The 26,882-nt window shown below is 50.2% G+C and overlaps 1 protein-coding gene across 2 annotated transcripts in view; it reads left to right on the forward strand.

Moving 5' to 3' along the window:
• VSTM2B (V-set and transmembrane domain containing 2B) overlaps positions 1–26,383 on the forward strand; it is a 34,748-nt gene extending 8,365 nt beyond the window's left edge. For both annotated transcript variants that reach the window (XM_002761969.7, XM_017968173.5), the window contains one exon: positions 25,680–26,383. In XM_002761969.7, coding sequence (XP_002762015.4) covers positions 25,680–25,768 — 89 coding nt within the window. In that variant the 3' untranslated portion in view covers positions 25,769–26,383. The remainder of the gene's footprint in view (positions 1–25,679) is intronic.
• Positions 26,384–26,882: the final 499 nt, after the last annotated feature.

The following is a 26,882-nucleotide window of genomic DNA, read 5'->3' on the forward strand; positions in this document are numbered from 1 at the left end:
ACATGGCACATTCAAACAGGGTCACTGGGGGAAATGGAAAGAGAGTATGTATCAAGGTGTGGACGGGGTTAGGGCAGCCAACAAAGGATGGGGCTGGCAGGTCTCGGGGCTGGCAGCAGTGGCAGCCATCAGCACCCCTGGCCTAACGGAGCCAGCACCGGAACAGCTAGTAGCACCCAGAGAGTAGGATGGGAGGCACATGGCCAACCCAGTCACTCAGCAAGGACTTTGCTCTCCTCCCACCCTCAATTCCCTGTCAGGGCCTCCCATTGGTCAAACCCTCCTGGAATCTGAGGGCAGGGGCACCCAGGTGATGCAAGCTGCAGAAGTCAGCCCTTAGGAGCTCATAGCAGAGGAGAGAAGGGCGGGCTGAGGACCTAGGGGCACTGAAGAGGCTCACAGCCAGGTGCAGTGATCACGTGCCAGGTGCGGTGACTCACGCCTATAATCTCAGCACTTTGGGAGGATTACCTGAGGACAGGAGTTTGAGACCAGCCTGGCCAACATGATGAAATGCCGTCACTCCTAAAACACAAAAACTTAGCTGGGCATGGTGGCAAGCACCTGTAATCCCAAATACCTGGGAGGCTGAGGCAGGAGAATCTCTTGAACCCAGAAGGTGGAGGTTGCAGTGAGCCAAGAACACGCCAATGCACTCCAGCCTGGGCAACAAGAGTGAAATTCCGTCTCAAAAAAAAAAAAACAGAAAAGAAAGAGACTCAGGATGCTGGCCATTTCAGATTGGCGACTGCAAGGGTGGTCCCAGGACATGTCCCCAAATAGTCCCCCATTAAGTGATTATTCCCGGAAGGAAGTCAGAAGAAAAGCCCCCATTTTTTTAGTGAGTTACTTTGGTAATGCCAGGAAGGACAGAGGCTGACTTTCTCCAGCCCTCATCCGTTAGCTACTGCACGGCCAGGCAAGAAAGACCTTCCCGTGCCACATGTGTACTCGATACAGCCAAATACATATTTGTACTAAAAGTTGATGTGCAAAAACTCATTCATTTCACGTCTCATTTGTCAAGAGACATTTTGGTATTTGTGCTTAAAAATAAACATGGACTGGATTAGCAGAACAGAGCAGGCACGGGAGGCCGGGCCCCGTCTTAGCTATGTTCATAAATCTGGCTCCTAATTAATTTGAACGCTGACCCATTTTTCGTGAACACTTTGTTGCTAGCTGCCATTTCTAGAAAAGAGAGAGAGAGACCAAACAGAGTATCTTCCAGACAAACACTTCTCAATGGAAAAGGCACTGCAGTAAAGTCTAGCACGGCCTCAAAAGAATCCAGTTTGCGACTGAATGGCTGGCCAGAGGTTCCCCTCTGCAGGGACCTCAGGATCAGAGCGGTGGCATGTGAACCTCTAATTAGCCTCAGGGCTCTGGCTCCAAGGGAAGGCACCACAGCCCCCACAGAGAGCCGGCTGGATGTGGCAAGCTGCTGCTGGGTGCCCACACGGAGAACTGGCTCTCAATATTTCAATTAATAATGAGAGAAAGATAGCCAAGGCCATGGGTGTGACAGCCGTAGAGAGGCTGTGGCTTCTGGGAGCTACAAAGGGGAAACATCCTTGGATGTCGCCATGGCAACCATAAACCGTGACCAAAGGGGGTGGTGGGCCAGGTAGAGACGGTCACTACATCTCAACCCATGCCCCGGTGATGATATGAAGGAATGGCACCCACGTGACCCAGGAGAATCGCGATGCAGCAGAGTCAGCAGAAGAACCCCGACCTGTGTTCCCTGAGCAGGCCATGGAGGCGGCTGCCTGGTCTTCCCATCTCCCCAGACCCACGAGGACCCAAAGGCCCTCACCTTAAATGAATAATCCATTCTTCCTCCAAGCTCTGATGTGGCAATGAGAATTATAATTAAGAAGAAAATAAATCTGGAAAGAGATGTCCCAGAGAAGAGAGGGTGAGGCTTTTTGAGCATCCTGAAAGAGAAAATTAAAGGATTTCATAAAGGAAATAGCTAAGCCTCACAGCTGGCAAGCGATGCCTGCATCATCCCTGACAGCAACAATCTGACACCATTATCCCAACATGGCATCCTCTCCCCCAGCAGCCAGTCACTGGGAGCCTGCTGGGCCCAGCCCCACACTTGCCATGAGGGGGAACCAAGGGTGGCAGCATGGACCCAACCTTAGAGAGCCAGGGCACCCAGACAATCCCAGGACAAAGCAGTCTGTGCTGTGCCAGCACTAATCCAGCTGGGGCAATCAGGAGAGGCTACCTGTAGGTGGTGTGTGACTTCCGGCTTGGAAAAAGTACCTAGGGCTGCAGTCCTCCCGCCTTAGGTCAGACCTGGGAAAGCTTTCCAATGCCCTTTCTCTCCTCCCAAGGATGGAGAAAGTCACACCAAATGGAATGGCCTTTGTATATCAGTCAGCTCACTGTGCAACCGTCCTCTCAGCATCAGCAAGACCCTAAATTCAGGATAAAACAGCTGTTCTTATAATGATAAATAATAACATTTGCATTTTACTGTGTTCCAAGCTCACCTCTCACCAGCTTTCCTCCTTCCTGCCGTTCTCCCTAATGCCTCCTGCCTCAGTCCATCCCCCAGAAGATACAGCCTCTCTTTTCTCATGGCCAAAGCCCAGACTCTCTCCCCAGCTGGAGTGGCAGAAAAGAGCTGGGAGCCAGCCTTGCTAAATGTCACTGGGAGCCAAACCCCCAACAAGGAACTGCTCATTAAACACGCCAGGTGCATATCTTTAAAGCTCTGAATATTAAGGATTCCCCAAGCATCCGTGGGGATAAACGAGGTCAAGTGCTTTTGTAATATGATATTGATTAGTTCTGCTCTGTGTAGACAGAGCAAGGCCTTGGCTGTGGTCTAAACCCCTGAGCTTTCTGGGAGACGCCAGCATGGTTTTAAGACATTGTTGCAGCATAGGAGAAAAATAAAAGCATTATCTTTTTTATTCCCCTGTGCTTTGCTGACTATCACCAGGCATCTCTTGGAAACGTGTATCCAGAGCAGTGAGAAGTTTCACTTTGCCTTACATAAGGGCTGCAGGGAAGTTTGAGACAGGAAGACAACAGGCTCAGCCCTGTAACTCCTGATTCCTGCCTATGCCTGATGAAGGATGACACACCTCCTTCCCCAGAGTGGTGCTTCTGGGGAAATTAGCCTGCTTGTCAGTGGCTTTGGTGCTCACAGGGAAGATGTGCTCTAAATACCAAGATGCAGGATCCAGTCTGGCCTCCTGGGGGTTAGGGTGTAGCTGCTGTTGAGTAGCCAGCGGTGGAGGTGGCTGGGGGGCTGCTTGCAGATAGCAGCACCCTCAGTGGCTGCAAAGTGTGAGCATAGCCCAGCCCCTTCTGCCTGCATCCTTCACAGGACGCCCCTTGAGAGACAGACCTGGTGCGAAGCCTGTCCCTGCCAGCAGTCCTGTTTCTGGAAGTCACTGGTTGTTCTGTTCTGTCGTTACTGCTCTCCAGGCTGAAATATCAAAGCTACTTTGGAATAGCCTCTGTTGGCTCTGGCTTTTTCAGTTCGAGAGGAATGTTGAGGGGGCCTGGGGTTGGCATGACGTCAGGAGTCAAAGGGGACATTTAGGAAGCTTTACCCCCCCCACCCTGTTCGGTCCAGCTCAGAAGTAACCAGCTTCCCAGAAGGGCTGCTGAGAGGGACAGGGCACCCCTAAGAGTCCCAGCTGAGCATCCGATGCTCATTAGAGACTGAGACCAGGAAAAGGACATAGGCAGGTCAGCCCTCCCCAGAGCTGCCAATGCTGGTGGGAGAACCGAAGCATCACCCAAGGGAGGCTGAGCGTGGTTCTGGAGGAGGTTACCCTCACCACCACTTCCAACCATTGCATTCTCTCCCAACGTTTCAAATGTTCCTCACTGTTCAGCTGGCTGGCTCACAGGTAAACCAGGGTTTGAAGACCAACACCCTGCAGAAGTCACAGTGTGGGCTTCTCCCTCTCACCCTTCATACCCTAAATATTATACTTCCATTTTCCGGGTATATCCAACCACTTGACTGGAATCCTGAGACCATCACTTCCCACTCCCCATGTGCGAGTTCTGTCATCCGTTACCGTCGACACGACACCAATTCCCATGCCAGAGAGCGGTTGGCAGGATCGGGGGATAATTTATGGAAAGATGCTAGCTTAGCACAGGGCCTGGCACCTAGAATACACTCAATGGAGGCTGGCTTTGGTAACCAGCGTTATTCATGGGAATGGCATTAACCATCCAGAATGCTTACTAAGCCGGACGGATGCTCTGATCGTGAGACCGCCCTCCCTCCTGCGCTTGCCGTGAGCATGACGGAGCTAATGGCAATTGTATTCATCCATTCTGTATTGCCATCAGGGAATACCTGAGGCTGGTAATTTACAGAGAAAAGAGGTTTATTTGGCTCCCAGTTCTGCAGGCTGTACAAGCAAGGCACTGGCATCTACTTGGCTTCTGGTGAGGCTTTGGGAGCTTTTACTCAAGGCAGGGGAGTAGGTGTGTCACATGGTGGGAGAGGAGGCAAGAGAGAGAGGGAGAAAGTGCCAGGCTCTTTAAACAGTCGGCTCTCATGGGAGCTAATGAAGTAGAAACTTGCCCATTACCTCCTTACCAGGTCATCTGTGGGGGATCCATGCCCATGACCCAGTTACTTCCCACCAGGCCCCACCTCCAACACTGGGGATCACCTTTTAACACAAGATTGGAGGGGACAAACATGCACACCGTCTCAGTGATGGGGCTGATGGAGCTCAGGAACAGAAAGGGCCATGGGACTGCAAATGGCTCGAAGAGTTGGTATTTTTGCACATTCTCTCGCTGTGCCATTTGGAGGGGGGAAGGTAGAAAAATGGGGATGGTGCCATGTCCTCATCCTAGCATGGCTGGGACTGTTTGCCATGAGTCAGGAGCTCCTTGGTGAACAAGGACAGCTTCATCTTGGTTTCGCATGGCCTGGCTATGCCAACTGGGCTCCTGAGGAAAGCTGTATTGTGTCATGCCTGGTCTTGCTTCTTTGTCATATAGGCCTCTGCCAGTGAGGGGGGCATTGTGATGGGAAGGGGTAGGGCCTTTTGGCTGGCAAGGAAGAGCTAAGAGGAGAGCCTGGTGTTTGGAGCACTGGACAGCTGTGTCTCCATGGGAGAAGCCGGGAGAAGGTACAAAGCTGTCTCACCATGTCATATAGCCAGAGAGACTCCTGGGGTATGTCTAGGCTGAGAGGAAGTACCCAGAGTTCCTGTCACTGGGGCCTTTACAGAGATAGAGTGAGATAGAGAGGGAGCACTGACTGTGTCAGGGAGTGCTCCACAGGGATGGGCCTGTGGGGTGACGGGGCTCAGGCCACTGTTACAGGCTCAGGACATGTGCTGCTTCTACGTGTGTTCCTGCATTTTGCTTTTCATGTTCACATCCACCCATCTTCCCTTGCTGTGGTTCACTGTGCCCCATGATTGCCAATAAAGGTGCCACTTGGCACCCAGGCTAGTGAGAAGAATGCAGGACAGAGATGCTACCTCCAGGATGTGCTGGGAGTGCGAGCAGGCTGCAGGCCAGGCCAGAAAGCCAGGACCACTCCTGCCCAGCTCCACCCCTCACGCACATGTGAGCCTGCCTCCCACCCAGCACAGATAGCCCACTGCAGACTCCTCCTGCTGGAGGCCCACCCACCTGTAATTGGGTAGCTCTAGAGATGAAGAGCCCTCCCTCTGCTGACCCTGGCCTGCTGCCCATCAGCTGCCCTCAGGGAGGAATGCATGGTTTTCTTTAAGCCAGGAAAGCCCAGCTGCAATGTCAGTCCCCTTACAGTGACTTTTATTATAATTGATTCTCATACAAATGCTGCTTGGCCCAGGGAAGGATCTTTAATAAACCCATGGAAGGGGGAGCTAACATCACATCAGGCTTGGTCTGAGTGAGGGTAGGGGTTCCTGGTCTGAGTGGGGGTGGGGGTTCCTGGTCTGGCCCAGCCAAGAGGCAAGGGGCTACCCAGAGCATCAGGCAGATGTAGTCCCTACCCCAGGGAGGAGCTCGTGGTCGAGTTATGCTGATCATGCAGGAGGATGAACTCAAGGCTCAGCTGAGGCACAAGAGGGGCTCAGAAGTAATGGGTTGCCAGCACGGACTAGTAGTTGGGAAGAACTCAGAAAGGTGAAGCCCGGGTGCACTGGAAGTTGGGTGAAGGCTTCCTGACCCTACAGACAAAGGAGTTTCTTTCATTCTGAGCACCCAAATATGTCTTGCTGCTGCCTCGGGGCTTCCAGCAGTTTCTTCCCTGTCCTGCAGTCAACACCTGGCTGAGTGCCCCATCCAGACTGATGCCCCGGAGAGCAGGCCTGGTTCATTCTCACTGCTGTCTCCCTACTCTCCTATATTCATTGGACCTGGTACTAGACATTCATTCATTCAGCCACTCATCCAGAAAATGTCCATGGAGCATTTTTTTATGTGCAGGAACTTTTCCAGTCACTGAGGGCACAATGTGATTAAGACTAATGAGGTCCTGAGAAAGTGACAGAGGGAGAGACAGACATTGACCAAACAGTCACATAGCAAGTGGAAATTAGCAGCCATGGCTGGTACCCTAAAGGAGAGGCCCATGGGCTATGGGAGCTAGAATAGAGAGATTTGACCCAGTCAGGGAAGGATCCCCCAGAAAGTGACATTGGAGCCACAGCTGGGAAGACAGTTAAGAGTTGGCCAGGTAAAGAGAGAGGGTAGAGCTTTCCAGGAAGAGGGAATCACATGTGCAGACATCCTGTGGCAAGAGGAATCTGGGGAAATGCAAAGGCCTGGCAAAAGCTTCCTGTGGTAGGTGCAGAGAAAGCAAGAAGGGGAAGCAAAGGGAAAATTAAGTCAAGGGGAGTTTACTGGTCAAACAGGGGCAAACTGTAAGTCCTTTTGAATAGATCAGGAAGCTTTAGCTTTATCCTAAGGGCAGTGGGACGGGGAGCAACTTGGGATTTGAGTGGCTAGGGCATGATGCTTTCAGATATGGTCATTCTAGTTACCATGTGGAGACTGGAGAGGTGGGATGAACTCAGTGGATGGGGGAGACCACTTTGGAGGCAGTGATCCAGTCAAGAGATGATGGGGCTTGGACTCATTGGATGGATGGGTTGATAGATGTCTGGATGGGTGCTGGAGTGAATGGGTGGAAAAAAAAGTAGCTGGTGGGTGAGTGGAGGGAAGGATGTATGAATGGATGGAGGATGGGTGGGAAGAAGGATAAAAAGATGGGTAGATGATGGAAGAATAAATGGATGGGCAGAAGAAAGAATGAGAGGATGAGTAGATGAATGGGAGAATTAATAGATGAATTGAAGGAAGGATGAATGGATGGGATAATAAATGGATGGGTAGAAGGAGAATGAGTGGATAGGTAGATGGGTAGATAGAAGGGAGAATAAGTGGGTGGGTAGAAGAATGATAAGTTGATGGGCAGATGGGTAGATGAATGGGAGAATGAATGGGTGGGTAGAAGGATGATGAGTGGATGTGTAGATGGGTGGATGGATGGGAGAATGAATGGCTGGGTAAAAGGATGATGAGCGGATGGCTAGATGGGTGGATGAATGGGAGAATGAATGGGTGGGTAAAAGGATGATGAGTGAACAGGTAGATGGGTGGATAGCAGGGAGAATGAATGGGTGGATAGAAGGGAGAATGAATGGGCAGATAAAGGGATGACGAGTGGATGGGTAGATGGGTGGGTGGATGGGAGAATGAGTGGGTGGGTAGATGGATGATGAGTGGACGGGTAGATGGGTGGGTGGATGGGAGAACGAATGGGTGGGTAGAGGGATGATGAGTGGACGGGTAGATGGGTGGGTGGATGGGAGAATGAATGGCTGGGTAGAAGGATGATGAATGGACGGGTAGATGGGTGGGTGGATGGGAGAACGAATGGGTGGGTAGACGGATGATGAGTGGATGGGTAGATGGGTGGGTGGATGGGAGAACAAATGGGTGGGTAGAGGGATGATGAGTGGACTGGTAGATGGGTGGGTGGATGGGAGAATGAGTGGGTGGGTAGAAGGACGATGAGTTGACGGGTAGATGGGTGGCTGGATGGGAGAATGAATGGACAGATGGATGGATAGATAGATGAGTGGATTGAGAATGGGTGGAAAAATAAATAGCTGGGCAGAAAGAAAGAAGGAGATGTGAGTGGGTGGCAGGGTGACTGGAGAGTAGAAAGAAGGAGAAATGGATAAGTAGGCAAAACGTGGATGAAAGATGGGTAGATCTGGGATACAAGTTGAGCCTTGCAGGATGGGTGGGATTGGGGTTGCAGGTATACCTAAGGTTGGAGTTTCCAGCAACTGAACACTGCACACTCAAGCCGTGTCTTCCAGGAAGGAGGCCGTAGGAAAAAAGGCTCCAGGTGGTGGTAGGGCCCAGAATTCCATGCCATTCCATGCTTCTGCCTGCAGTCTCCAGGCCACTGAACATAGACAGAAGGGATGGTCAGAGCGAGTGGACACAGCCAACTCCAACCTGCTTCCAGCTCCCCTAACCCTTCAGCCTCCAGGGACGGGAGCAGCAGACCTCCTCCCTCTGCTGGGCACTGGGTACTCTGGTGAATGCAGCCTGGCCCAGATTTGCTGATTCTTGTCCATGTACAAATTAATGTTTTTTTCAGGCATTTAAAAAACCCCATCTCCAGGTGGGCAGATGAATAACTGTATTCACAGTAAAGACTAATGTAACGAAAATACACAAGGCAATAATTCATAATACATTCTATTCTACAGAGTCGTATTTTAATGCGTGACATATCCCGGGCAGCTCCTCTGTGCTAATTTCATTTAATGAGCACATGTTATAGAATTTTCAGAGCACTATCCCTGGGCAATTAAAATGTGTTAACCTTTGCAGTTAAATTGTGTTTGTAAAGAAAAGTCCTCACTGTGAAACAGAAAGAACTATCCAGTGTCACTGAGGGGGCACCCAAAGGCAGGCTGTAATGGGAAAGAACTGATGTTAGGTCCTGTGTGTGCTGGCGGGAGGGACCTGCAGCCTCCTCCCCGACCTCGGGCCATGCTCCACCATCCCTGCCTTTGCATGGCCAGACCCAGTTCCAGTGCACAAGACAAGGAGCTGAAGCCTGAACTCACACAGTGAGCAGCCTTCCTGAGCAGGCATTAATTGACTACCCACTATTTGCCTGACCCAGGAGATCCAAGACACACCCTGCCTCCAAGGACGGGAAGACAGTAGTGGGGAGGTGAGATACTCCCAGACAACTGGGGTTTAAATGGGGCTAGTAGAGGGGACTTCAAGGAGGGGCAGGCTCCCCTCATTCAAAATATGGTCAGGTCCCCCAGCTCTGCCATCTGCGTAATGGACACACCAGTGCTCCAGCATTCACAGGACCCAGAGCTTTAGCTCTGGAAGGGGCTCTTAGAGAGCCTAGGGTGAGTGATTCCCAAACTGTGCCCAAGAGCACTCTGGGCTGGTGGTGGTGGCTCAGGCCTGCAATCCCAGTACTTTGGGAGGCCAGGGCAGGTTGATCACCTGAGGGCAGGAGTTCAATACCAGCCTGGCCAACATGGAGAAACCCCATCTCTACTAAAAGTACAAAAATTAGATGGGCATGGTGGCACATGCCTGTAATCCCAGCTACTTGGGAGGCTGAAGCAGGAGAATTGCTTGAACCCGAGAGTGCTCTTTTCAAATGCAGATCACAAATTCCTCTTGCTCCTCCAGTTCCCAGGAGTCCCTGTCTCAGGTTGAAAACCTAACTCTTCTCACCTGGCTACCCCCTCTCCCAGCACCCTAGTCTGCCCCACAGTGCCATCATGCATCCACCCTGCCGACCCTGGGGACCTCCCATTCACTCATCTTCATCCTCCTGAGACCATGGGTCTCAGACATCCCGCCCTCCCTGACCCCGTCTTGAGGTTCCCTTCGTCCTACAGACTCCAAGGCAAGCTCCATTTTTTCAGGGCTGTATGTGTATGGCCAGAGCATGTTACCATCTGACTCCTGTCCCCTGCTATAGGGTGTGCCCTAGAGAGAGGACATCATGGCTGACTCAACTGCATATGTCCTCATCAGCCAGCACGCTGCCCATACCCTGAGAAGCTCACAAAACGTTTGTTGAATGAATGAATGAAAAGTCTTTCTTAGACATCCCAGGAATAGACTAAGCAAAGGCCTGGAGGCAGGAGAGCCTGGGAGCAGGCAGCCCCCAGTGCAGGAGCCTCGTTTACCTGGAGTTCAAGGCACTCAAAAGAGTGTGAAGACAGGCAAGGCAGCACTGGCCACTGGGTTAAAAAGCTTCCAGCTGGCTGGCTAAGGAACCTAGACTCATTTATAGGTACTAGGGAGTCACGGGAGGCTATTTTCTACCACCTACCTACTGTGTGACCTTAGGCAAGTCACTCAACCTCTCTGGACCTCACCTATGAAGGCGGAAAGTGGCTTCTACCTCCTAAGGCCACTGAGGGATAAAGGGGAAAATTGTCTTGCAGGGCGGAGCGCAGCTGCTGGCACTGAGAACTGCATGCCGGTTAACAGCCCACAGCCTCGAAGGTTAGCAATCCAGATGGGGCAAGGGGTCCCCCAAGTGAGTAATGGGTCCTCCACTGAGGGAGGCAGTCTCGCCATCCCCACCTGGAGAGCCCCCCGGTGCCCACTGTGGTGAGGTCCACCTGTGGCGCCCTCTGACAGCAGCTGCCGGACCTCAGAGAAAAGGCCAGTTTGCCATTCACATTAAGTGACACCATTAAAGGGCCTTCGGGGCAAGATGTTATTTCAAAAGAGAGATGAAACTGGAGAGGAGGTGAGGACAAAGTTGGCCACATTGAAAAGCTGCCATGAATATTAACAGCCAAGGAAAATCTCATCCCCATTCTCCTTCCCTTGCAAGTAGCCAGGGGCCGGGGCCGGCTGAGGCACTTGGGGAAAGGAGAGTTCCAGCTCTTTAGGCCGAAAGCTGCTGGGTTCTCTCCGCTTGACTGGCCTGGTCCCTGCCATCCACATCTCGCTGGAGGTGTGAGTCCCCGCCCCGCTGTTTATCTCAGTGTGGCCTTGGTTGTGTTGCCAGATTCAGCAAATAAAAATATAGGACCCCATTAAATTTGAATTGTAGATAAACCATCTTAATATAAGTATGTTCCACGCAATATTTAGGACATACTTGGACCAAAAAGTATCCATTGTTTTTCTGAAATTCAAATTCAATGGGGTGTTTTGTTTCTTATGGCAACCCCAGGCCTTGGGCAAATCACTTCATCTCCCTGGACCTCAGTTTCCCCAACTATAAAATAGGGGTGAAAGTAACTCCTGCCGTCACAAGGATTGAATTTAACATAGATCCATAGTTAGTCCTGATTGCCGGCAACCTTTGCCGCATTCCCCTGAAGGTGCTGAGTCCTGTCTGCCTGACTGGTCTGCTCCCTGCTGGAGGTCCTCAGTTGCAACACCAGGCGATTGCCACATCCTGCTGCCTGTGGGGCTGCCTGCTGGGGCCTGAGGAGAGAGGGAGGCCCTAGGCCAGCTCTCTGGTGCACGGGCTTCCTCCATGACCAGAGAGGTAGGACATGTGATGAAGGCACTTATGGGGCAGTGGAAGAGAAGGCAGAGGCAAGGGGTGCCTGAACAAACAGCATGGACATCTGTGCCAAGCCCTCTGTGTCTGGGTGCTCAGGGAGGGCTGCCTGGAGGAGGCGGCATCTAGACAAAGGAAAAGTCAGGGGTAGTTATTCTGTGGGGTCAGCCTCAGGATGCTTGCAGGGAACCAGAGCATGGCTGCAGCAGGGGGATGGCCAGAGTGAAGTGCAGGGATAGGGGATTATGAAGAAACCCCAGAGGGCAGTCATCAAAGGTTCTGTACCTCAGGAAGAGTGTCCAGGTGCGTCTGAAGGATGGAGTGGGGCACAAATGGTGATGAAGGCAGGAGAATACTTTAGGGGCCACTGCTGTCACTGGGCATGGTGGAGGCCTGAACTCAGGCTGTGGCAGTAGAGAGAGGGCACAGCAGGGAATGGCTAAAACGGGCGGGGGATGGGCAGTCTGGCCCCATTCACCCAGGAGTGCTCAGGCTCCTTCCACGGCCTGGACACAGAGGCTGCCATCTGGGCATCATCCCCAGGGGATCTGACGTCATCCCCCAGGAGGACAGCTTGTCTGCAAACCCAGGAGCTGATCGTCCAGGGCCTGGGAGCGAGGGACAGGGCAGGAGGATGGGCGCGTCTGCTCTGGCAGGTCCGCACCCCACACTTGAGTTTTCTTCAGAATATCTCGATTTCCTTTAAAGCCCAGCTGCGTCGCTAGCCCCTCGCTTCTGCCCAGTTACAGAACACACTCATTTCATGCAGAAACTACTTCTACCCACACTCCGTTAATGCTTACTTATTCCTTGCTGACTCCCTTGGAATCAATATCCGTGAAGAGTCTTTCATTAAAACGTCAAGGGAGGCAGCCTCCTTGCAAGGTGGCAGGTTCTCAGCCTGCGAGGGCTGGGCCAGTGGTGCGACCAGGGTAGAGCCGGGAGCCAGGCTCGCAGCAGGACCTGGGAGATCCTTTCAGATGCTCACAGGGCGGGGAAGCTCAGGGGCCCTATCGGAAGCTGGGAATGTGGGAGCTAGGAGAGCTAGCCCTGCTCCACATGAAGGAATGGGTGTGCCTGGCCACACAACTGGGTAAAGACAGAGATAGGACGCGAGCCAGGCCTCCTGGGTCCTTCACCAGGGCGGGCACCTGGAATTTAGGCACCCACAAAGGACCAGTTTGGCTGAGCAAAAGGGGCCCAAGCACGCAGGTGGCAGGAGCAAGACTGGCAGCTCACCCTGGGCCCAGGCTGGGGGATAACAGGGAGGGATGAGGGGAACTGCTGGGAAGAGCAGCCAGCCTGTGCCCACTCCAGCCTCCTGTAGCTCGGTGGAAAAGCAGGCCTGGGGTTACTGGTTCTGGGGCCTTTCTAGGAAATAACTGAGTCTCTGCTTTTACGTAGAAGTCTCCCAACTTTTACATGCTGGCTTATAATTTACAATTTGTAAGACTGTGCACGCCAAACTAGACCCTTCTGCAAAGCAGACACAGCCCTCAGGTGGCCACTTTGTTCCTTTACCTTGTCCCTGGGCTCTGTAGAAGACAGTGTTTTGTAACCAGGAAATCAGGCAGTGGGGCAGGTAGGGAAATAGAGTAGAAGAGTGAAAAACCATTCGCTAGGGGAGCCCCTGACGCTGGCCCCAATCCTGCCCCATGAGACCCCCCCAACGCTGCCCCAATGCTGCCTGGGAGACTCCCAGTGCTGCCCCAATGCTGCCCAGGAGACCCCCAACGCTGCCCCAGTACTGCCCAGGAGAACCCCAGTGCTGCCCCAATGCTGCCCAGGAGACCCCCAACGCTGCCCCAGTACTGCCCAGGAGAACCCCAGTGCTGCCCCAATGCTGGCCAGAGACCTCTGACGCTGCCCCAGTGCTGCCCAGGAGACCCCTGATGCTGCTCCAATGCTGCTCAGGAGACCCCTGGTGCTGCCCTAATGCTGCCCAGGAGAGCCCCGGTGCTGCCCCAATGCTGGCCAAGGAGACCCCCGATGCTGCCCCAATGCTGCCCAGGAGACCCCCGATGCTGCCCCAATGCTGCCCAGGAGACCCCCGGTGCTGCCCCAATGCTGCCCAGGAGACCCCCGGTGCTGCCCCAACGCTGCCCAGGAGACCCCTGGTGCTGCCCCAGTGCCTCCCAGGAGACCCCTAGTGCTGCCCCAATGCCGCCCAGGAGACCCCCGGTGCTGCCCCAATACCGCCCAGGAAACCCCGGTGCTGCCCCAATGCTGGCCCTGACCCTGGCTTTGGTATCTGGACCATGTATGTCTCCCCACAGGGAAAAGGATGGGGTTTGACTGGTAGCCAGAACTGCTGCTAGAGCCCATTCCTGCTGTCACTCCACAAGCCCCTGCAAACCCAGAAGACACTTGTTGTACCCTGGCCCCAGAAAGCTCGGAAACAGCACCTCCTCCTTCAGCTGGGGCATGGCCTTCTGCTGCACTCCTGAGCGGGTCCCAGGGCAGGTGATGGGGAATAGGGAAGAGCAGGTCTGCTCCTAGCTGCCCAGGCAGATAGGCCAGTGTCCCCATGGCTAAATGGATGCTCAAGTCCAGCCCATCAAGGCCATTGTTGCCCCTGAGGGCAGCTGTCTTGTTTCATTCTCAGACAACAGCAAAAGAGACTAGAAATAGACTTGAACATCAGAGCTGAGGGGCCCCCATCCAGGACCCTAGGCTTGGTTCTCTAACCTTTCCAGCCAAGAAGCCCTTGCTCTGACTTAAGATCTGTTATAAGCCAGGTGTGGTGGTTCTCACCTGTAATCCCAACACTTCAGGAGGCCAAGGCGGGAGGATCACTTGAGTTTAAGAGCAGTCAGGGCAACATAGCAAGATTCCATTACTACCAAAAAAATTTAAATTATCCTGACATGGGGGCCTCTGCCTGTAGTCCCAGCTACTCTGGACACTGAGGCAGGAGGATCACTTGAGCCTGGGAGTTGGAGGCTGCAGTGAGCTATGATTGCACCACTGTATACTCCAGCCTGAGTGACAGAATGAGACCCTGTCAATCAATCCACATGCTATGACAGCACAAAATGCAGAACAGACTCCAGTGGCCTTGATCTGCTTGACACAGAGGAGGGGCCTGTCCTTGAAACCTCCATGGTTGACCTTGTGATAGAACATCCAAGCTTACTGTTGGAATGGCTTTGTCTGAAGATGTCAATGTCTCCCCTTGAACGAGCTCTTCTCTAGTGGCTGCCTGTACTCAACGTGGGACTATTCTATGCAGTACTGGAGAGAGCACATGAAAGACAGGAGAAGCATTACAGCGTCAGCCTACAGAAGGAGCCTCCACTTAGCCAGGCTGCAAGAGCCAGACCAGCCTGTTTTCTCCTTTTTTTTTTTTTTGAGACGCCCAACCTGGAGTGCAGTGGCACAATCTCGGCTCACTGCAGCCTCCCAGGTTCAAGCAATTCTTCTGCCTCAGCCTCCCAAGTAGCTGGGACTACACGCATGCACCACCATCCTTGGCTAAATTTTCGCATTTTTAGCAGAGACTAGGTTTCACTATGTTGGTCGAGCTGGTCTCAAAATCCTGACCTCAAATGATCTGCCCACTTCGGCCTTCCAAAGTGCTGGGATTACAGGCATGAGCCATCACGCCCTGCCTGTTGTTCATTTTTGTGTGTAGATCCAGGCCTCAAATGTGTCTTCATTTTACTTACTCTTCGCAACCCTCAAAACAAAACAAAACGAACGAACAAACAAAAAACAGCACTGTTTGCAAACCCCTGACGAGAGCTGCAGCTCCCAGGCCACCAGAAGGTTTGCAGGGGCCAGGGAGCTGGCCAGGCCCAGAGGCTCCTCAGCCCTGGTGAAGAGAGCTGCAATTCTCTTCTAAGCCACAGCCACACAACAAGTACCACAGACCACAGCAGGGGCCTGTATTTCCCCAAAGGCAGACCGGGAAGCCACCCATAATTCTAGAAACATGGGCAGTGGAGAGAAGGCAGTGACTGCCATGGAGAGCCGTGCAGGCTGGTACGCTGGGAGGCCCCCACTGTGGTCCCAACGCCACAGGGTAGCAGCGGCCCCTTTTCCACTTCACTCCATAGCACAGACCAGATATTCCATGCCTATGGAAGTCCCAGCCAATCTGGGGGTGACCAGCCCTTCTCCCTACTCTCCAGGAAGCTAACTCACAGGCTTGGGCAGAGCTTGGGTCACAGAGGATAGCCTGGAGGAACCTTGGCCTTTACTTTTATCACAAGACATGAAATGGCCTGAGAGCTGCCATATTGCTTTCTGGCAGGGATTTAGAATTCTGCTTTTGTTTGATAAATGGAAATGAGGCGTTTCCTAGACAGAAGCTGCTGGGCTGGGCACCTTTAGTGTGCTTGTGGTGGGGGGCGGGGGGCAGGGGAAGTGGAAATGCCTGTTGTGTTCTTAGAGGGTGTCTTTCAAATGGCTCCAGCATATCTTACGCTGCTCACTATCTGAATGATTAAAAATTAATATCTTAATTGATATCTTAATCTTGAGCCAAAGAAGCTTCGATTCCTTTAAGAAGAATGATCAGCAAAATGATGATACTTGCTTAATAGAAGGAATGAATCAGCTACTGTTCCATGGGAGGGCTTCCCTCACCTCTCAAGCAGCCTGATTCTACAGCTTAATCATGACAGATAAACTTCCACATGCTCCAAAGCTATTTCTGGTACTCCTTAGGAAAGGAGAGAATAGATAAAGAAACGATTAGCATCCAGTCAATGCGTCGGCCTGCATGCCAGCCAGCCTGCTCAGCACACAGCCCTCAGGAACGGTGTGGAATGTCTCCACACCATGTTTAAAAAAAAAAAAAAAAAAAAGGCTACAGGGTTAGGAAAGAGATCCTACCTCAGCTGAGCCAAATGCACCTTCTGGGCCCTGCCTTGTAGGGTCAATGTGGGCTAGGACCTGTCATTCTGGACAGCAATGGACAGCAGAGGCCAAGTGCTAGACAGTAGGAAAGACAGTGTGACCCTGGGCAACCTCCTTTACCTCTGTGGATCTTGTGTCACGTTTGGATAAGGAGGCGATACCTGGGGAGGGGGTGGACACAGGGCTGCAGGACTCCTGAGCTCTGAATCATTGCTGATGTACACACCCCACTGACTCAGGGCCAGCCTGGAAGCTAGTCTTCCTTGGTCTGCCCCGATTCATTTGGGAAATCTAGAGTGTTTATATGTCTGATGAATCAGGTAGTAAAAGGTTACAAATCCTAGGTCCTTCTTTAGCCAAGGGATGTCTCAGAAAAAGTGGTTGAGGAATCCTGCACCGGCAACTGAGGTATTCAGGAATGTACACGTTCCACACCACAGAGAGCTAGGAAAAGCAGGGTGGTGCTGTGGCCCACCTGGGAGCCATGTGGGGCAAGGGGAGCTCCCACCACCAGCCAAGGGAGGCGGTGAGGGATCATACTACCTGGTCTAGGAAACCATGCTGTTTCCACAGATATGCACCACCCATGGATCAGGAGATCCCCCCATTGTGAGCCCATGCCACCAGGGCCTTGGGTCCCAAGCACACCATTCAACTAGATACCGCCTAAGACTATTGAGTTCCAGGGGGAGGGACGGCTGTCATCACTGAGGCTGCCTGCTGCCTAAGATGACTGAGCTCCCTAGGGTAAGGGCAGCAGCCATCCCTGCAGCTTCAGTCTGCTGTTTTTCCCCTTGGCCAATGCTGGGGAGACCCAGGAGGAATTCCCCGAAGTGCAGCACAGTGGTTGTGGCAGATGGTGGTCAGGCTGCCTTTTTAGGCTGGATGCTGACCCATCCCTCCTCACCAGGTGAGGCCTCCTTGCAGGAATTTCAGCAATTACACCCAGGGGTATAGGGACAGAAGTCTGATCTCCCTGGAACTGAGCCGCTGTGGGGAGGGGCAGCGGCGGTCTCCACAGATCAGCAGACTTAGTCTTTCCCCTTGCTAGCTCTAAGAAATCTGGGGAGTCTGGACAATTGGGATCCCCCTGAGCATAGTGCACTCCCTCTGCCCAGGGGCAGCCAGAGTGCTTCATGAAGCACCTCTGTGGATCTTGTGTCATGTTTGGATAAAGAGGCGATACCTGGGGAGGGGGTGGACACAGGGCTGCAGGACTCCTGAGCTCTGAATCATTGCTGATGTACACACCCCACTGACTCAGGGCCAGCCTGAAAGCTAGTCTTCAGCTAGTCTGGTACTGAAGCAGTACCAGATGCCATGTCTGCTGACTGAGACCCCCCCAGCAACAGGGGTCACCAGACACCTCATACAGGAGTGCTCTTGCTGGCATCTGGTTGGTGCCCCTCTGGAATAGAGATCCCAGAGGAAGGAGCAGGCAGCCATTTTTGCTATTCTGCAGCCTCCATTGGTGACACCTCCAGGTGTGGGACGGACCCAGGTTAATAGGGTCTGGAGTGCACCCCCAGGAAACCACAGCAGCCCCACAGAAGTGGGGCCTGACAATTAAAAGAAAGACAAACAGAAAAAACAACCCCACAAAAACGTCCCCACCAAAAAAAAGATCGAAACTAGATAAACTCACAAAGATGAGAATCAATGAAAACACACTGAAAACTCAGAAAGCCAGAGTGCCTCTTCTCCAAATGATCGCAATTCATCTCCAACAAGAGCACAGAATTGTGCAGAGGCCAAGGTGCATGAATTGACAGAAGGAGACTTCAGAAGGTGGGAAATAACAAACTTGGCTATGGTAAAGCAGCATGTTCTAACCCAAGGCAAAGAAACTAAGAAACATGATGAAACATTATAGGAGCTGTTAACCAGAATAACCAGTTTAGAGAGGAACATAAATAACCTGATGGAGCTGAAAAACACAACACAAGAACTTCACGATACAATCACAAGTACCGATAGCCAAATTGACCAAGCAGAGGAAAGAATTTCAGAGCTTGAAGACTATCTCACTGACATAAGACAGGCAGACTAAAGAAAAAAGGAATAAAAAGGAATGATCAAAACCTCCAAGGACTATGAGATTATGTAGAAAGACCAAACCTACAACTGATTGGAGTACCTGAAAGAGATGGGGAGAACAGAAGCAAGATGGAAAACATAATTCGTGATGTCACTCAGAACATCCCCAACCTAGCAAGACAGGCCAACATTCAAATTCAAGAAACCCAGAAAGATACTCCATGAGATGATCAACCCTAAGACACATAATGATCAGATTCTCCAAGGTTGAAATGAGGGAAAAAATGTTAAAGGCAGCCAGAGAGATAGGCCAGATCACCTACAAAGGGAAGCCCACCATACTAATGGCAGACCTCTCAGCAGAAACCCTACAAGCCAGAAGAGATTGGGGGCCAATATTCAACATTCTTAAAATAATTTCCATCACAGAATATCATACCCTGCTAAACTAAACTTCATAAGTGAAGAAGAAATAAAATCCTTTTTAGACAAGCAAATGCTGAAGGAATTTGTCACCACCAGGCCTGCCTTGCAAGAGCTCCTGAAGGAAGCGCTAAATATGAAAAGGAAAAACTGTTACCAGCCACTGCAAAAACACACTGAAATACAAAGGCCAGTGACACTCTGAAGCAACTACAGCAACAAGTCTGCAAAATAACCAACTAGCATCATGATGACAGGATCAAATGCATACATAACAATATTAACCTTAAATGTAAATGGTCTAAATGCCCCAATTAAAAGACACAGAATGGCAAGCTGATAAAGAGTCAAGACAGATTGGTGTGCTGTATTCAAGAGACCCATCTCACATGTAAAGACACACATAGGCTCAAAATAAAGGGATGGAGGAAAATTTACCAAGCAAATGGAAAGCAGAAAAAAGCAGGGGTTGCAATCCTAGTGTTTTACAAAACATACTTTAAACCAACAAAGATTAAAAAAGACAAAGAAGGGCATTACATAACGATAAAGGAATCAATTAAACAAGAAGAGTTAACTATCCTAAATTTATATGCACCCAAGAGAGGAGAATCCAGACTCATAAAACAAGTTCTTAGAGACCTACAAAGAGACTTAGACTCCCACACAGTAACAGTGGCAGACTTTAACACCCCACTGTCAATATTAGACAGATCACCAAGACATAAAAATAACAAGGATATTTAGGACTTGAACTCAGCTCTGGATCAAGCGAAACTGATGCATAGCTACAGAAGTTGCCATCCAAAAACAAGGGAATATATATTCTTCTTGGTGACACATGGCACTTACTCTAAAATTTATCACATAATTGGAAGTAAAACACTCCTCAGCAAATGCGAAAGAACTGAAATCAAAACAGTCTCTCAGATCACAGTGCAATCAAATTGGAACTCAAAATTAAGAAACTCACTCAAAACCGCACAATTACATGGAAATTGAACAACTTGCTCCTGAATGACTCTTGGGTAAATAATGAAGTTAAGGCAGAAATCAAGACGTTCCTTGAAACCAATGAGAACAGGGACAGTGTACCAGAATTTCTGGGGTGCAACTGAAGAAGTGTTAAGAGGGAAACTTATAGCGCTAAATGCCCACATCAAAAAGCTAGAAAGATCTCAAATTGACACCATAGCATCACAACTAAAAGAACTAGAGAACTGAAAGCAAACAAACCCAAAAGCTAGCAAAAGACAAGAAATGGTTAACCAAGATCAGAAGGGAGCTAGAGGAGATAGAGACATGAAAAATCCTTCAAAAAATCAATGCGTCCAGGAGCTAGTTTTTTGAAAAAATTAATAAAATAGATAGACTGCTAGCTGATCAATAAAGAAGAAAATAGACACAATAAAAAATGATACAGGGGATATCACTACTGACCCCACAGAAACGCAAACAACCATCAGAGAATACTATAAACACCTCTATGCAAACAAACTAGAAAATCTAGAAGAAATGGATACATTCCTGGTTACATATACCCTCCCAAGACTGAACCAGGAAGACACTGACTCCCTGAATACACTAATAAGGCAGTAAACATAAACAGAACCAAAGACAAAAGACACATGATTATCTCAGTAGAGGTAGAAAAGGCGTTCAATAAAATTCAACATCCCTTCATGTTAAAGACTCTCAATAAACAAAGTATTGATAGAACATACCTCAAAATAATAAAAAACCGTTTATGAGAAACCTACAGCTAATATCTACAGAATGGGCAAAAGCTGAAAGGATTCCCCTTGAAAACCGGCACAAAAAAAAAGATACCCTCTCTCACCACACCACTCCTATTCAACCTAGTATTGGAAGTTCTCGCCAGGACAATAAGGCAAGAGAAATCAGAGGGGACACAAACAAGCGGAAAAACATTTCATGACCATGGATAGGAAGAATCAATATTGTGAAAATAGCCATACTGGCCAAAGTAATGTATAGATTCGATGCTATTCCCATTAAACTACCATTGATGTGCTTCACAGAATTATAAAAAAATAAAAACTATTTTAAAATTCATGTGGAACCCAGAAAGAGTCCATATAGCCAAGACAATCCTAAGCAAAGAGAACAAAGCTGGAGGCATCGTGCTACGTAACTTCAAACTACACTACAAGGCTACAGCAACCAAACATCATGGTACAAAAACAGCCACATACACCAATGGAAATGAATAGAGAACTCGGAAATAAATAAGACTGCACATCTGCAACCACCTGATCTTTGACAAACCTGACAAAAACAAGTAATAGGGAAGAGACTCCCTGTGTCATAAATGGTGCTGGGAAAACTGGCTAGCCATATGGAGAAAATTGAAACTGGATCCCTTCCTTACACCTTATACAAAAATTAACTCAGGATGGATTACAGATTTAAATGTAGGCTGGGCATAGTGGCTCACGCCTGTAATCCCAGCACTTTGGGAGGCCAAGGTGGATGGATCACCTGAGGTCAGGAGTTCGAGACCAGCCTGGCCAACAAAATGAAACCCCATCTCTAATAAAAATACAAAAATTAGCCAGCTGTGGTGGCACACACCTGTAGTCCGAGCTGCTCAGGAGGCTGAGCAGGAGAATCGCTTGAACCTGGGAGGTGGAGGTTGCAGTGAGCTGAGATCGTGTCATTGCACTCCAGACTAGGCAATAGAGTGAAACTCCATCTCAAAAAACAAAAGGATTTAAATGTAAAACTCAAAACTATAAAAACCCTAGAAGAAAATCTAGGCAATACCATTTGGGGCATAGGCACAGGCAAAGATTTCATGACTAAAGTGTCATTACAATCGCAACAAAAGCAAAAATTGACAAATGGGATCTAATTAAACTAAAGAGCTTCTGTACGTCGAAAGAAACTATCATCAGAGTGGACAGACAACCTATAAAATGGGGGGAAATTTTTGCAATCTATCCATCTGACAAAGGTCTGATATCCAGAAACTACAAGAAACGGAAACAAATTTACAAGAAAAACACAACCCCATTAAACAGTGGGCAAAGGACATGAACAGACACTTCTCAAAAGAAAACATTTATTCGGCCAACAAACATTTTTTTAAAAAGCTCAACATCACTGATCCTTAGAGAATGCAAATCAAAACCACAATGAGATACCATCTCACTCCAGTCAGAATGGTGATTATTAAAATGTCCAGAAACAATAGATGCTGGCAAGGCTATGGGGAATAGGAACGCTTTTACAGTGTCAGTGGTAATGGAAATGAGTTCAACCATTGTGGAAGACAGTGTGGTGATGCCTCAAAGTCCTAGAACCAGAAATATCATTTGACCCAGCAATCCCATTACTGGGTATTTACCCAAAGGAATATAAACCATTCTATTACAAATATACATGCACACATGAGTTCACTGCAGCACTATTCACAATAGCAAAGACACGGAGCCAACCCAAATGCCCATCAATTATAGACTGGATAACGAAAATGTGGTGCATATACACCATGGAATATGATGCAGCCATAAAAAGGAACAAGATCATGTCCTTTGCCAAACCCTGGCTACCTGTGCAGACATGCACCAACAGAGACACAGCAGACCCTGGCTGAACCCTTCCCAGGCGTCAGCCTCCAGGAGCCAACACTGCAGCCTGCTGCCACTGCAGCCTCCACCCTGGCCCAGCACAGAGTGGCAGGCTGGTTATTTCAATCAATGGTGTTTTGAAAACCTTTCCATTTTAAACCTTTTAAACGTGAGTAGGTGAGAGTGTGAAAGCGCCAGTGACTAGCTGGGAGTACTTACAGGCAATATTAAATGTCTCCTGAAATCCAAGCCAACAGTCCCACGGGGCACCAGGCAAGGTTTACTTTGCCAGACTCACCTTCCAGTTGGCCATTTCCCCTGCCGCTGAGTATCCTGAGGCTCTGGCGTTCCATGCACAGGCGTGTCCACCTTTAATCACCTCATGCAGATTGTTTCTGGCTCACCTGCACCAGCCTTCACGTCAGAATTTGCAGAAGCATAAAGATCAGAGCTGGGGACCGGGCCCGGTGGCTTACACCTGTAATCTTAGCACTTTGGGAGGTCTAGGTGGGCAGATCACTTGAGGTCAGGAGTTTAAGACCAGCCTGGACAACATGGGGAAATCCTGTCTCTACTAAAAATACAAAAATTAGCCGGGGGTGATGGCAGGCACCTGTAGTCCTATCTACGCAGGAGGCTGAGGCAGAAGAATCACTTGAACCTGGGAGGTGGAAGTTGCAGTAAGCCGAGATCATGCCACTGCACTCCAGCCTGGATGACAGAGTGAGACTCTGTCTCAAAAAAAATAAAAATAAAAGGCTGGATGTGGTAGCTCACACCTATAATCCCAGCACTTTGGGAGGCTGAGGCAGGTGGACCACCTGAGGTCAGGAGTTCGAGACCAGTCTGGCCAACATGGTAAAACCCCATCTCTACTAAAAATACAAAAAAAATAGCCAGCCGTGGTGGCGGATGCCTGTAATCCCAGCTACTCAGGAGGCTGAGGTTGCAGTGAGCTGAGATTGCACCCTTGCCCTCCAGCCTGGGCAACAAGAGCAAAATTCCATATCAAAAAAAATAATAAATAAAAATAAATCAGAGCCAGGAGATCTGTGAGGCCCATGGGCCCAATCTGGCTGTGAGCAAGGTACCCAGGAGGCAGCGCCCTGCTCTTCTGGCTGGATCCCCACTTTCCACACACCTGAACCTCTCGGTGAGTTCTACCCAGGTACCTGAGCATCCATCAATTCCTCCATCACAGCATCCAACCCTCATCCTTCCCGGTGATCCATGACACATGAGCAAGGAACGAGAGCAGACTGGAGTGTTTGCAGTGACCACCGCTGGATGATTCTTCCCACTGACGGGGCCCAGAGGCAGAGCACCAGCCTGAGCTGTGCTGCAGGAGGGCCAGGAGGGATGACTGACCGAAGCATGAAGATCCAGAGAGGAAATGTCTGCACACCTGGAATTGTGGTGTCCTAAGGCTTCTCAGCCGGGCCGAGAACTGTGTGCAGAAGCAATGGTCTGTGGACAATTCACCTGCCCCTCAGACAGCACCACCCACTTGGCATGCAGTTGTTTGAACACAGCCTGTGTTTCCCACAGTGGTCAGATGGAATCCCAGAGTTTCAGGCTAGATGATTTGTGCAACCTCCTCCTTCTGCAAAAAGAGGATGATGGGGGCCAGGACCTGAACTCCATGACAGAGACAACTATGGCCAGAGCAGGGAGGATCAGGGATCGAGGAATGCCTTGGATAGGAAGGACTAAGGGTGCCCCCACCTGGAGAGGGGAGAGCTGTGCATTCAGACCCAGCCTTGTCAGGAAAGCCTCAAGTCTCCGTTTATTAAGGCTGGAGGGAACCAGCCGTCTTGGCTGCAGTGGCAGAGTGAAAGCAGCCTTCTGCACTGCTGAAAATTGACACAGGGCGGGGTTTCCCACACCCCTCCTCAAAGGCATGGGGCTGCAGCCCAGCTAATGGGGTCAAGAGACGCGAGAAGAGAGGCTTCCGGATGGTGCTGATGAGCAGGACCGGGCTGGAAACTGCAACCACTCAAGCTGATGACTAAGCAAGTAGCAGTGACGTCCCCCAGCGGGTTGGGGGGGGGCTGGCAGCACCAAGGAGCGTGCAGGGCACTTCCACACTTTCTCTTCTCATAACCCTGGAGGGAGCATCCCACTTTCCAGGTGAGAAGCCCAGGGTTCATGAGTGGGTTTTCCCCAGTTGCACTGAAGGCTTTACAACAGATGAAGACCCTAAGGACGGGGGAGCCAAGCAGACGGCCCAGGTGAAACAGGGTGAGGCACAGGGGTTACCGACGCTATGGCAGGTCAGGGGCTAGGTTATGATCACATTGGAGAGACAGATGGGAGTGACCCAGACAGCGCTGGGGTCATTCCTCAAAGACCCCAGCCCACTCACCTCCACCAACCTGCAATTTCTCAGCTCCGCACTGTAGCCCAACGAGTGCACAGACAAGGCTGCTGTGGAAAAAAGACTCACCCAGCAGCATCAGGATGACGGAGATGGGGCGCGTGGGAGTGCAAAGCTGCGCAGTTTCGGTGGTGGTGTGGAGAGGATGCGAGGATGCCAGAGGAACGGACTTGTGTGCAATCGTGTAGCCTTCATGGAGGAGGAGGGCAAGCAGGGCCGGAAATGATGAGGATTTTGCAGCATGGTATCTGGGGTGAAGGAAGCATATTGTCTTTTATTTTTTCTGTTTTTAAGACAGAGTCTCATTCTGTCTCCCAGGCTAGAGTGCAGTGACACAATCATAGCTCTCTGTAGCCTCCAACTTGGGCTCAAGCAATCCAGCCTTCTGAGTAGCTGGTCCTACAGGTGAATGCCACCACACCCAGCTAAGTTTTTATTTTTTCTTGTGATGGGGTCTCACTATGCTGCCCAGGCCGGTCTCGAGCTCCTGGACTCGAGTGATCCTCCAGCCTCAGCCTCCCAAAGTGTAAGGTGGCTCACAGGCGAAAGCCACCCTGCCCAGCCCATATCATCTTCTATTAAAATAAGGTAATGGCTTGGACACACCCCACTTCAGGCCAGGCACTTGTGTCTGATCCCACTAGGATCTTAAAGCGTGTGGTCTGTAAATTACAAACCACAGCAACAAAATGTTTTGTCAATAACCAAGGCAGCCACCAGGCACCAGCCTCCAGCTGGGTGCTGAGCTCGAGCAGCCCTGGGCTGGGGAAGTCTCACTGTCCCCAGTCTGCTGTGAGTTGCTTGGTTCTTGTGACTTAGGCGTTAACCCTGCCTGTTTTCTCATCCCCTGCAGGCACCGGCCGTAGCTACACCACAGACCCGCTCTTGTCCCTGCTTCTGTTAGCTCTGCATAAGCTCCTGCGCCTGCTGGAGGGACACTGACAGACATGGCCAACCCGAGCATCTCAGAGGCCACACACAACCTGCCCGGGGGCCCTCGGTGAGGACCCAGTCGCTGAATGGACACAGAGAGACTGAGAGACGCATGAAAATGTCCACGTGGAAGATAAATAAATCATATTTTTGGGGAAGTTACACAAACGTAGAACACCTAAAATAATGCATCTAGTTTCCAAATAATTTGGAGTTTGGCCCATGCTTCATGGGAATCAATGATTTCTCTACTTCAATGTAGTTTTCTTTTCTACGCTTTTCCTCCAAGTCTTCATTTTGCACGAACTGTTGAGCAGTTACCTTTAGGATAATACGTACAAATGCTGGGGTCAAAGCCTTTCTGACAAAGCGAAATATTTTTAGTAGATTATTGTGTTTAGGATTTTTTTTAATTTCCTTTTTTTCTTTAGGGGCTTTTCTTTTTTATTAAATTATTTCTTTTGAGGCATTTTGATTAAAAAAAAGACACATCTTATCTTAATTAAAATTCACTGTCAATAATATTTATTTTTAAATAAAGATTGGAAACAAGTTCAGACACTTGTTTATAAACTGTATTGTATATTGCTGAAGAACAGTTGAATAAAAACAACTTTGAAATAATCTTTCTACAGCCATGTATGAATGTCAAGGCTTGGTGCCCACTGCAGCCTGGCTGCTGTCCCCTCCTGTGTTCTGATGCCAGCTGCACTTTTGGCAGGGTGTCACCCAGCATGGAGGCCAGCCCGGGGCACCTGGCTCAGACCACACTGAGCAGATGGGAGCACCTGCCCAGCCTCCCTTAGGGACAGGGCACCACATGAAGGCCGTAATGAGGGGAGGCCCCAACCTGGGTCCTGAAGGAAAAGAAGAGGCGGGAAATAAGTCAAGAACCATTCCTCACCCATTTGGTTTCAATCAATCATGCAATGCATTCACCCACTTGGAGATTGTATATCAGGGTGCATTTACTGTGGTTGACTTCGCTGCTCGTTTGAAGAGAGAATTTGGGGAGGAGGTAGGGCTTGCCACACTCCCTCCCGTGCATCTGAAGATTGCTTTGAGCCTCTGAAACTCATGGGTTTGGGGCAGGTTACACATGTCCTAAGGAAGCTGGCATGCC

Source organism: Callithrix jacchus, chromosome 22 (genome assembly GCF_049354715.1).
Source record: "Callithrix jacchus isolate 240 chromosome 22, calJac240_pri, whole genome shotgun sequence".
In the NCBI taxonomy this organism is placed as follows: Eukaryota; Metazoa; Chordata; class Mammalia; order Primates; family Cebidae; genus Callithrix; species Callithrix jacchus.